Genomic DNA, 12,840 nt, shown 5'->3' on the forward strand with positions numbered 1-12,840 from the left:
AAAATAGTTTTAATTTTATTTATTATATAAAAATAAAAATATTCCAACTTTCAATTTCATGTATGTACTTAATTATTTCATGAATTTTTCTTTATGATTTTCATTGTTTTCAATTCAGATAACACTTTTAATATTTCTTATTTTAAAATTATAAAAAAACATTTGGAATTAAATTTACCATATGGATTTTTAGCCAAAATAGCTTTATCAGCTTCAAGTTCTTCAGAGTCACCTTCTTTGTTGACAGCTCTTACTCTGAATTTATATTTTTTTCCAGGAACAAGATTATTTACATGGAATTTTGGTTCTGTAGATTTTCCAGCAGGCACCCACATGCCAGTTTCTTCATCCATTTTTTCAATTTCATAACATTCAATTGGAGTACCACCATCATCATCCGGAGCTTTCCATTTTAGAGTACAACCTTCTTTATGTACATCTGATATCTCCAGAGGTCCATTCGGTCTTGTGGGCTTTCCTATTGTCAAGCAAATTTAGTGAATATACAAAAAAATAACATTACGAGAATATTTAATGCACAAAAATAGATACCTAAAACAGTTATTTCAATCTGAGCTTCATCACTTCCCGAACTATTAGTTGCAGTAATTGTATATATTCCACTTTCTTTTCTGGTTGCTCGAAGTATTGAAAATTTTGTGTTGTAATCAATGTTATCTATTCTATAAACTTGTCCACTTTCTAAATTTGCATTATTTAATTTCCAAACAACAGCAGGTGGTGGTTCACCAATTATATCCACATCTAAATTAACAGTTTGGCCAACTTTGACAACAATACTTTTGAGATTTGTACGATCAATTCTTGGTTTCACTGAAATTTCATTAAATTTCTTTTACTCATGTATATAATAAATTAATTTATATTAGTAAAATATAATTGTATTAAGTACTACAATTTTAATATATATTAACCAGCATAATAGCATTAATAAATATTTAAAATCATTAATGTCTTCTTAACAAGTTGAAAATACTTACAGAATTTTGGTTTGGCTAAATGAGGAGATGTAGGTTCACTTGGTTCACCAGCACCAGCTTTATTTAATGCTCTCACACGGAATTCATATTTATCACCTTCATTCAATCCTTTCACTTTTCCCTGAGGAATATTTCCATGAATTTCAGCTGCTGGAGTCCATTCATTGCTATATTTATCCCTCTTTTCAATAATATAACCATTGATTGGTGCTCCACCATCTCTGATCGGTGGATCCCATTTGAGTTGGACAAAATCAGTATCATAGTCAGTGACTTCAGGTAATCCAGGAGGTCCGGGCTCATCTAATAAAAGAAGTAATTACTAAGTTAGCAAGAAAACTTCCCATGTTTCACAATATTTAAATTTTTATTTATTTATTTATTTAAAACAGTATCCTTATTATAATTTTTTTCATTATGTAATTTTAACATTTTAATTACCATATGGATTTTTGGCTAATGTTGCTTTTTCTGTTTCTAAAGGTTCTGAATCTCCTTCCTCATTAAGTGCTTTTACACGGAATTGATATTTCTTTCCAGGTTCTAATCCAGTAACTGTCATTTCTGGTTTATTTGGATCAGCTTTACCAACAGGAACCCAACGACCACTACTAGGATCTAATTTTTCAACTTGGTAACCACTAATCGGTAATCCTCCATCATCTTTTGGTTTATTCCAAGCTAATTTACAACCATTTGCATGTACATCACTAACTTCTAAAGGTCCTTCGGGCCTAGAAGGTTTATCTGTAAAAAAAAACCACATTTACCATTTATTTTAATTATTTAAACTTTTTAAAGATATTTTTCAGATAATAGTTGTAATGATTAATTTCTTTATGTAAAAAATTTTACCAAGAACAACTATCTCTACAGTTTCTTCATCTTTTCCTGAACTATTCACAGCTGTTATTTTATATTTTCCGGAATGTTTTCTTGTAGCATTTACTATGCGTAGATGAGATAAATAATCCTCATTTTCAACTTTGACTGCTCCAGTTCCGTCAATTGGTTTATTCGCAAATGACCAGGTTACTGTAGGTGGCGGTTCTCCAATAACTTCTACATCAAGTTTTGGTGATTGTCCAGCTCTGACTGTAATTGTTTCCAAATTGTCTCTGACAATTTTTGGTGCCACTAAAATGAAATTTTTAGTTTTTAATTAGATTATTATTAAATTGAATTTAAAATTTTGCGTAAGGAAAAACATAAACTTACAGTATCTCTCTTTAACAATATGCGACTTAGTTGGTTCACTTGGTTCACCTGGACCTGCTTTATTCACAGCTCGAACTCTAAACTGATATTGTTGGCCTTTAGTCAAATCAGAAAGTGTGCATTCTGGCTTGGGACTATTAGTATTTAAGCATGGTTCCCAACTAGCACCAAATCGTTCTTTCTTTTCTATGATATAGCCTGTAATGGGTGCACCTCCATCTTTCTTTGGTGGCTCCCATTTAAGATCAACTTTCTTTTCATCCCAATCTACAATTTCTGGTAAGCCTGGTGGTCCTGGTTCATCTAGTGATTAGAAAAATATATATTAGTAAAGAATTTTATAGGAAAAAATTATTTTAATATTAATTATATATACCATATGGATTCTTGGCTAAGGTAGCTCTATCAGTTGTTAATGGTTCTGATTCACCTTCAGGATTTACTGCTTTAACACGGAATTGATATTCTTTACCAGGTGTTAAACCAGTGACATCATATTCAGGTTTATCGCTATCGGTACGTCCTACAGGTACCCAATTTCCTGTAGAAGTATCCAGTTTTTCAACAACATAATGGCTAATTGGTTTTCCTCCATCATCTTCAGGTTTCTTCCATTTAAGTTTGCAGCCTTTGGCGTTGACATCTTCAACTTTCAATGGGCCACCTGGCCTCATTGGTGCTCCTAAATTAATTTAAAATAATAAATTTTATTGTAAATTAATATATAACTTATTTATAAATGTTTTATTCAAAACTGCACAGAGTGATAAAAAAAATGTTAGATTAACATTAGATAATTTTATCTTATATTAGCATTTAATTATATAAAATATTCTTACATGATGATTAAAATTAATCCAACAGATGAAATGTTTTGTTTTGAAGAATTTATATGTAGAATTTTATAGTTTACAATAAAATTCTACAGATATAAACTGCTGCTGATATTTCTAATTTATAGTTTGGTGTTAGTTTTATTATTTTGCATGTTTGCAAAAGGCTTAAAAGTATAGGAAAAATGTGATGAAATATTAATACAAGTGAATTTATCATTAATTTTAAATACTTCATAATAACAAATAAATCATTCAATAATAAATAACCTTAATTTTATTTTGATAAAAGTAGAGAAATTCAACTGATATGCCACTTGAAAAATCTTCTTAAATGTACAGTATATCAAAAGTTAAAACTTCACAACCAATGATAAGACAAATTGTAGTAAGAAAAGAAAAATAAAGAAGTTATTAAGTTAGTAACATAAAGATAAAATATAGAATAAAATAAAAAAGTTTGCAAGAACAAGGAGGAAAATTGTTGAACAATACAAAAAAAACTGAAAAAGTAAGCTCTTCAGACTTAAATAGAAAAAATATGATTGTAATTTACTAGAATCTAATAACTAATATTTTTGTATAAGAAAAAATTTTGATTCTGTAATATTTTATCTTATCTTGTTAACAATATCTTGATCTTGTTCACAGTAATTAAAGAAAAATTTCTGTAGAAATGTATTAAATCAAAACTGAAGTAATGATTACATTTCCTTCAACTTTACAACAATATATAGTATGGTTGTGTTTCATGCTGGGTTTGTTTTATCAGCAGGCTCTATATAAACTTGTGATTTATCCCAAGTTATTCCAGATAATTGCCTAGAAAATTATACTGTACAACTATTTACAATTAACAGAAAAAATATTAAATGTATTTAAAACATTTTAATCCAATGTTTCTGAATATACAGAGCAAAAGTTTATTATACTATATGACATACACTGCTTGAAAAAAATACAAACAAACTAAGGTACTATCATAGTGGCAATCTTCAGTAGTTCTCCATGTTCAGAATGTTAGAAGCTGGAGAAGCATAGTTTGATGACTTAAAAGTAAGATTCAGCAGCAGCATTAAAGGATACCTAACCATTCACCATCTGAATCAATCTCAAGTAAAACAAGACTCTACAGTATTTTTAAGAAGTGCGTTCTTGAAATTGAGGTTTATATTTTTCTATAAGTTTATTCAATGTTGTATGTATTATTGTTAATTTATATAAGTGATTAGGAGATTCTACAAATTACCTTTTATTATAATTTGTAATAATTTCTTATGAATCATAAGTAATGACATCTTTTCTTTAACAGTTGTAAATCTTTATGAAAAGATGTCATTATGTATAACTTGTAATAATTTATTATGAGTTATACACAGTTTACTTTGGCAAAGACTATTTTTCAGAAAGAATTTATTTACTTAATGTGTAATTTATTATGTTTAATCATTTTTGATGTAGAATATTCTGTTCCAAAAGTGATTAAAACAAATTTAGTAATAAAAGTGTTTTAGTAAACTTAATTTTATTAATTGCTTTCATCCAGTAAGTATCTCAACTTAAAATATTTATTATAAACAATAATAATTTACCTAGAACAACCACTTCAACTTCAGCTTCATCTTTTCCCACTTCATTTTCTGCAATAATTTTATATAAGCCTGTATGTTTTCTTTGAGCATCTTGAATAGTAAATTTTGTATTATAGTCAACATTCACAATTTCAATATTTTCCTTGCTTTCTACCACCTGAAATTTTGAAATAAATTCAAGTAACTATATTTATTATAGTTATACAAATGTATTATTTTATAATAATTTTCAAATAGCAACTATTCAAGTAAGAAATTTGAACTGCCAACTTCTTTAGGATACCAGTTTCAATATTCTTTTAGCAGAATTAATTTAACAAGACCATTTCTGGCTAGTTAAATATTCATATGATAAGAATATTGAATTCACATGGCTTTCTGCTATCACTCAACAAAACTCAAATCACGTACAAAACCTATTACATTGACTTAAATTATAAAGATCGAAAACAGAAAACCGATAATTCATATTTACAATGCTAATTATAGTCATTTCCTCATCATTGATGATTTATATTCACAATTTACTTCAGGTTAATGGTCTTGTACAGTGGTGTAACTAGCTTTTTAGCATCCACATAATATCATTTTCATTAAATATTAAACTTTATTTCTGTGTTAATAATTTTTTTTTTTAATTTTCTTTTATTTCAAGTTTTATATTTTTTAATGACAATGTAAAAAATTAATTTTTTAATTCTAACAGTTTTATTTTCAATAGCTAACACTCTTAAAAAAGTTAAATAATTTAAGAACCAAACTAAACTATCATCTTAAGTTTAGAAAATGATCATTCAGCACCTACTGCAGTCACAGGAATAGTCAAAAAGAACATTGTAAACTTGATTAAATGAAGATGTTATTATATACATTTAGCTGTTATAAAAATTTATTTAACAGATAAGCAGCCATATTAATGGTAGCAATTTCATTTTTAAACAAATTATATAATATACAGGGTGCTCATAATTACAGTGTGTGTGGGTTCGGAGAATCTGTATAAGAACTATTGGGTTAATCTTAATCAAATTTGGTATGCATAATGTCTCAAGTATATGGTTTCAATTTTTGGAAAAAAATTTTACTTTAATTCAGCTTCTAGAGCAAAATTTGGAGATGCTGTCTCCTTAATGCGCAAATTATATATGGTTTTTTAATGAATTTTGGGTATAAAAGAAGTCACAAAGTATTATTCACTATTCTTCAACGGATGAACAATTTTAGTGCTCACTTTGCCTGATTGTGTTTGCTCTTCTATCAATGAAACAGTAATTCCAGTTTATCACTTACAGAATTTTGGCACTTAAAAGGTCCTCTGCCTATTGGAAATCTTAGGAAAATAATTTTGCATTTTGAAGAGCACCAAATTTCTTTCTAGTGGCGAAAGTTTGAAATAAAATTTTTATACCACTGGTTCCTAGTTACACCACTAGTCTTGCAAAAATTATTTTGTTCATATGTGCCCCTCATTTGACTTATGCCCCTGCCATTTAAACACTAGTTACACCATTGGTCTTGCATTTTGAATTAGTTTGGGCTTTTCATATGCTATGTTAAAATTCAAAAATTTTAATTTGTTGTATACATTAAAAGTATATTTTATAACAAAATTTAAATAATATTTGTTAGAAGTACAAAGTTTATATTCTGAATTATAGAACAAAATAAATTAATATTCATACCGTTTCCTTCAATTTCCATGTTATTTTAGGAGGTGGTTCACCTCTAACATTTACATCCAATTTCACAACTTTTCCTCTCTTAACAGTAATTGTATCAAGATTTGTTCTGTCAATATATGGTTTCACTAATAAAAGAAAGAAAATGAATTTTAATTTATGAACATTTTCAAACATTGAATGCACATATACAAGAGCATATTGTAATTATATGTTGTATGAAATTTAATATCTACATTTTAAATAGTGTTAATTGAGGAAAAAATATATTTATATAACATATATGTAAAATCAATTATACAAATTTTTGTCGTCATAAAATATATAAGTAAGTTTTAAGTGTAAATTGTATAACATATAATTTCAATTTATACAAATGTAATAAATTAATTTTACTCACATCTTCTATGCTTAACAATATGAGGTTTGGTTGCATCACTTGGTTCACTTGGACCGGCTTTATTTACAGCAATGACTCGGAACTGTAACTCTTGTCTTTCCTTTAAGTCTGGAACTTTAGCCTGTGGAGTATTACCATGCACTTCAACAGCTTTTTCCCAGTTAGGATTGAATTTATCCTTTTTCTCAACAATATACTTTGTAATTGGTGCACCACCATCACTCTTAGGTGGTTCCCATTTAAGATCAACACTAGTATTATCCCAGTCAACAAATTCTGGTGTACCAGGTTTACTTGGTTCATCTATTAACAAAAAAATTAATTAATATTCATTATTTTTCATTAATTTTCTGTCGGTAATAGAAGTTATATTATTTTCTTGCATAATAGAATTATTTAAATTTGTTTTTAAATTGTAATTTCTGAACAAAAGTTTATTTATTCTATTAAGTTTCTTCATTTGTTTCATTATAGAAATAATTATTTTTTAACATGTGGCCAAAAACTCTTGACACTTGTTTAAAATTATTAATTCATCACTTTAAATTTTATTATTAAAAATGTATTACAGTTGATAATATTTATCTTAGGATTCTATAACTTCTATATTTTATATCTACTCACAATAGTCTTTATTACTGGTGTTCATTTTTAACTTAAACAAAATAAATTGCTTCAGACTTATATATAAGTATTAAAAAAATGAAATAATTTTTGACATACCATAAGGATTTTTGGCAATTACTGATTCTAGAGTCTCCAGAGGTTCAGAGTCTCCTTCTTCATTTACAGCAGCAACTCTAAAGAGATATTCTTTTCCTGGTGTTAAACCAGTAACTTCAAATTCTGGCTTATCTGTTTTACCACATCTTGTCCATCGACCAGTTTCTTTATCTAGTTTTTCAATTTCATAATGTTTTATTGGTGTTCCACCATCGTCTTTAGGTTTGTTCCATTTTAATTTACATCCTTCTTTATGAACATCTTCCACTTTAAGTGGACCCTCTGGTCTTGTAGGTGCACCTAAATAGTAAAAATTATTTATTATTATTTATAATTATTTAATAACTTTTTCTTCTAAAATTATAAAAATATTATTTAGCTCCTAATTTGATAAAATGTTTCTAAATTAAATTTTCCATGATATATTTTATGACTAATTAAAAAGTATTTTTCTTCTGTTAAAGAATAGAAGCATGAAAAGTAAATATAATTGATCAAAGGCAAATTTATGTGGGAATTTATTTTCTATGTGAACTTACTTCTAAAAAAAAAAAAAATACCTTCATTAGAATTGCATTGCCATTAATTGAGTTTTTAAGATGTTCAAAAATATTTTTGAAAAAAGATGATAATTGATAAACAATAATAAAATTAAATTAACTGAAAATGTTTCTAATTTTAGAGCAATGGTTAGATAATTATCTGATTTTGATCAAAATGTTCTTGATTTAGTATTTGTATATTAAATAATAATTGTCACAACTTTCTGTACAGTCCAATATACACTAAGTCAATTCAAGAATCAAAACAAGTAAATGATATCATATCTTCGGTGCTTTTCATTATCCCGTCATCTTAGGTTAATGCAATGATAGATATTGGAATTATTCAAAATGTACAATAGTCTTTTTGTAATAAGAATTAATTAATTATTACGAATAATAATTTAAATTTTAAATTCTGGTAAATCATTTATATATTTTTTTAAATTTAAAACTTGTATGTTTCATTCTTTATTTGCAGAACAATTGGTAATTAATCTATACATAAATGATAAGAATTTAATTTATAATACATACCTAATACTGTAAACTCAACTTGTGCACTGTCTTTACCAGATGCATTTGATGCGGAAATTGTATATCTCCCAGAATGTTTTCTTGTTGCTTTATTAATGCTAAAATCAGTATGATAATCTTTGTTTTCAATTTTAATAAAGTCATCATTTGAAAGTTTTATTTCACCAAATGTCCAAGTAATAGTTGGTGGAGGTTCACCTCTAACATCAACTTCATATTTATGTGATCGTCCAACTTTTACAACAATTGGAACTAAATTAGTGCGATCAATCATCGGTTTCACTGTAATTATAAGTAAAAAAATTAATGATCAAATTATATCTTTTTTAAGCTTTAAAATGAAATAATTTAATTCATGAAAAAGACATTGGTTTAGACTTATAGAACTTAGTCAGGAACACATAATGATCTTAAAAAGGTTAAATTTATAGCAAATGGTTATTATTTAATAATTACTTAATAATAACAATATAAGTTATATTTGAAATTTTAAAAAATTTAACTTACAATGTCTATGTTTAATAATATGATGATCAGTTGGTTCACTTGGCTCACTGGGTCCAGCTTTATTAACAGCTTTTACACGAAATTGATAAGACATATTCTCTTTAACATTTGTTACACGAGCTTCACATTTGTCATTATCAGTTTTCAAAACTTCAACCCAATCAAGACTAAACTTCTCTTTTGCTTCAATAATGTAAGTTGTAATTGGTCGTCCACCATCACTGGAAGGAGCAGACCATTTAAGATCAACTCTAGTATTATCCCAATCGATAATATCTGGTTTTCCAGGTTTACTTGGTTCATCTAAAATAAAATAAAAAATTTTAATATTTCAAAAGCTGTAATTAATATTTTAATGAATAGCATATTATAGTTAAAAATTACCATAAGGATTCTTAGCCACAATTGGCTGATCAGATTCAAGTGGTTCAGATTCTCCTTCCTTATTAAGAGCCTTGACACGAAATTTATATTTTTTCTTTGGTGTAAGACCTTCAATTGTAAAGTTTTCTTTATCTGGACCAACTTCTCCTGCTGGAAGCCATCTTCCAGTATCCATGTCCATTTTTTCAATAACGTATCCTTTAAGTTCTTGACCTCCAGTATCGGGTGGTTTCTGCCATTTAATCTTAATATGATCAGCACGAACGTCTTCTGCAACCAGTGGACCACGTGGAGTTGCTGGCTTATCTACACACATCAAAATAAAAATTTAAATCTCTATACGCATTTATTTTAAAGTACTAATGAATATTTTAATATAAGAAACCAAACACTTACCAAGAACAACAACATCAGCATTTCCTGAAACAGTTCCAGAACTATTGGTAAGAGTTAAAGTATATTTTCCACTGTCTGCTCGGACAGCATCTCTAACTGTTATCATTGTTAACTTTGCAGCATTTTCAATGGTGATCCTAAAACACAAAATTATTATTTAATATTTTTAACTAAAACATAATATAAATACTGAAATTATTCTTAGGAGAAAAAGAAATTATATCCTTTTTGTCATAAAAGCTTGCTTCATAGGAAATCACATAAGCAGAGATTTAACTACATATGACTTTCTTAGAATTGATATAAATTGCACTACTGTGTTCAACTGCAAAAATTTCCCCCCAGTATTTTTTAACACTAGCACAATCTCCTGACAACTGGAAAAATTGTTATGTCAAAAAAAGACTTTGATATTTTGTCATTAACAATAAATACTTGTGTTCAACAATATCAATAAAAGTCAATATTTTATCAATTTCAATATATCAACATCCTAAAATCTAAATATTGATATTGTATACATTTATTGGCTTCAGTTTAATATATTGGCACAGCATTATTTAAAAAGAATCATTTCTCATTCCTATTTTTATTTAAGAATTATATTACAAGTATCCCTTGCTTGATGTGAAATTTGATTAACATGTGAAATTAATTTGGCAATCCTTTTATTTGATTAACACAGAAGAAGTTTTAATTAACACGGCTTTACCAGCTGTCTTTACTTAACATAGATACCATATTTGATTAACACAATTTTGATATACACAATAGCATCAAAGGATTAATTAGCCACGTTAATCAAGAGATACCTGTATTGCTGAAATAAACAATTAGAGCTATAAAAAAGGCAACAATCAGACAAAATTTCAACTTTCAGAAATTATTATTGTGGAAGAGAAAATTTGATGATAAAGATGTAAACTACTGTTTTCCTGTTTTGCACACATGTTTACTTAGACAAGTGCTTTTCAGAGAGGTTGACCTGTACAACTGGATCAAAAATCACTTTAATATAGAATTCTCACCAACATTCACAATTAGAGAAGAGCAATTTATTCATATTTTGTCAGATTCTATATTGAAATCAAAGTTTGTTTCCTCATCACCTTCCTCACTACTCAAGCACACCAAGCTACTTTAGAGCTTGGTGTAAGAGGAGAATCCAGTAGGTAACCTATGAGTTTTGATTACTTTTGAAGCATTTGATTCATGTGAGGCAAGGTTTTCAGCATTGGCAGCCTCAAAACCAAATACAGATTGCTATTCAACATTGAAAAAGAAATGTGAATTCCAAATTTTTGTCTACTTTTGAAGAAAGCAAGTTCATCCTTCTCACCAAGTTTGTTACATTAACAAAATGTCATTAACACATTTCAATCAACTTATGTTTTATTTAAAAACAAACATAATCTTATTAATAAATATCCAAAACTTGTTTGTTATTATCATATAGTTTGTGCTGGATACCATGGACCAAAAAATATTTTCAACGGCTTCTGAACAGATGGCTGTTCAGAAGCCATTAAAAATTATGTTTTACTTTGTAGCAATTTTTTTATACAAAGGAGCAGCAGGAACTTATATTCAGATAATAGAAGCTGTTAACCAGAAAATTTTGAGAAAAGAATTTGAATTTTTTTTATATATTTTTAATCAATTTATAAGGGATTGCCCATAGTTGAAAAGTATAAAAATAGTGTTACGTAATCTATCATCCCACCTCTATAACATCTGTAATGCTGTTGCATATACCCACCCCAAAATTATTTAATGCATATCCTTGATCAACCACCTTAATTACTAAGGTATAATACACAGCATGGGTACTGAACGTTACATTATACTTGTTATTAATGTACAAAGCAGTGATATAAATAATATGGTTTACTATATAACATTTTAGAAGCAAAAATGAATCATTCTGTTATCCAGTGGAGATGCTAGTATTATGTAACATTTTTGCAAACATCCCCACCCCCCTATACATGTGTGTGTGTGTGTGTGTGTGTGTGTGTGTGTGACCTATAAATATGTTAAAAACTTCACAGAAATAATGTAATGTAATTGATGTTTATTGCTAACAAGAAAAGTGATACATAATGATTTATGTAAAACTGAATTAAATTATAAGTAATATCTAGAATAATTAGATATATGGCTAATATGAATATCATCATCTATAAGGGACTGGAAACAGCTAATGTGAAAAAATGTTAAGGTGCGTAAAACATGTACCTTAAAATTTGCTCACTGAATTAGCATTTGTTCTCTTAATGTCTTAATGAGATATATTTACATACCCAATTGATGCTCCTCAATTAAATTAAAAATAATTTATTTTGATTATCTAAATTAAGTTTAAAAACTAAAGCTGTGATCAATAGCTTCAGCAAAAACATTTATTCTTCTCTTTGACCATGAGATAAGTTTCTTCTGCCATTTTGAAATAGCAAATAATGACACCTACACTGTTATTGTAAAATAACAATGAGGAATAATGACACTTTTATTAATAATATGTTTTGTAAGTTTATTTAAATGTCATTATAACTTGTAATGCTACATTTGTGAGTTACAGAAGGCATGATCAAAAATGTTAACTCTAAATTATTAATCAAATTGATGACACTCAGTAAATAGGTCAAGGTCATCAATGAAATAACTATTAGATTTAGGAAATTCACAGTCCCTTTCTTAAATTTATATATTTTCAAAAATTATTAAATCTAGTAAAGATTTCCAAATACCTATGTAAAGATTATGAGAAATATTTCACCAATAAAATATTAAAATCCAAATATTTGAAATATATATATAGCATATCATGAGCAATTAATGTTATACTGTAAAATCTGCTTCTTGTAATCTGAAACATTATCAAGATTAGCATAATTAGTAAATCTTTCAAGTTATAACCTTTTAATTGCTTTAACAAATCTTTTTAATGTCAGAGTACTAAAACAAAATTTCCACTAACTGTAGCTTTATTTATGTTGTTTAAAGTTATCAGTTCATTATCATCATC

At 27.5% G+C, this 12,840-nt stretch overlaps 1 protein-coding gene across 2 annotated transcripts in view; it reads right to left on the bottom strand.

The window, feature by feature from the left end:
* LOC136984037 (twitchin-like) overlaps positions 1 to 12,840 on the bottom strand; it is a 185,768-nt gene that overhangs the window by 63,905 nt on the left and 109,023 nt on the right. For both annotated transcript variants that reach the window (XM_067280951.1, XM_067280952.1), the window contains 15 exons: positions 9,813 to 9,949; positions 9,417 to 9,722; positions 9,033 to 9,335; positions 8,526 to 8,807; positions 7,447 to 7,746; positions 6,724 to 7,026; positions 6,327 to 6,451; positions 4,645 to 4,801; positions 2,596 to 2,901; positions 2,220 to 2,522; positions 1,857 to 2,138; positions 1,443 to 1,748; positions 1,002 to 1,304; positions 553 to 834; positions 179 to 478 (listed from right to left, as the gene is read on the bottom strand). In XM_067280951.1, the coding sequence (XP_067137052.1) occupies positions 179 to 478; positions 553 to 834; positions 1,002 to 1,304; positions 1,443 to 1,748; positions 1,857 to 2,138; positions 2,220 to 2,522; positions 2,596 to 2,901; positions 4,645 to 4,801; positions 6,327 to 6,451; positions 6,724 to 7,026; positions 7,447 to 7,746; positions 8,526 to 8,807; positions 9,033 to 9,335; positions 9,417 to 9,722; positions 9,813 to 9,949 (3,995 nt within the window). The remainder of the gene's footprint in view (positions 1 to 178; positions 479 to 552; positions 835 to 1,001; positions 1,305 to 1,442; positions 1,749 to 1,856; positions 2,139 to 2,219; positions 2,523 to 2,595; positions 2,902 to 4,644; positions 4,802 to 6,326; positions 6,452 to 6,723; positions 7,027 to 7,446; positions 7,747 to 8,525; positions 8,808 to 9,032; positions 9,336 to 9,416; positions 9,723 to 9,812; positions 9,950 to 12,840) is intronic.

This window comes from Centruroides vittatus, unplaced genomic scaffold (assembly GCF_030686945.1).
Source record: "Centruroides vittatus isolate TY-2023 unplaced genomic scaffold, ASM3068694v2 contig_900, whole genome shotgun sequence".
NCBI lineage: Eukaryota > Metazoa > Arthropoda > Arachnida > Scorpiones > Buthidae > Centruroides > Centruroides vittatus.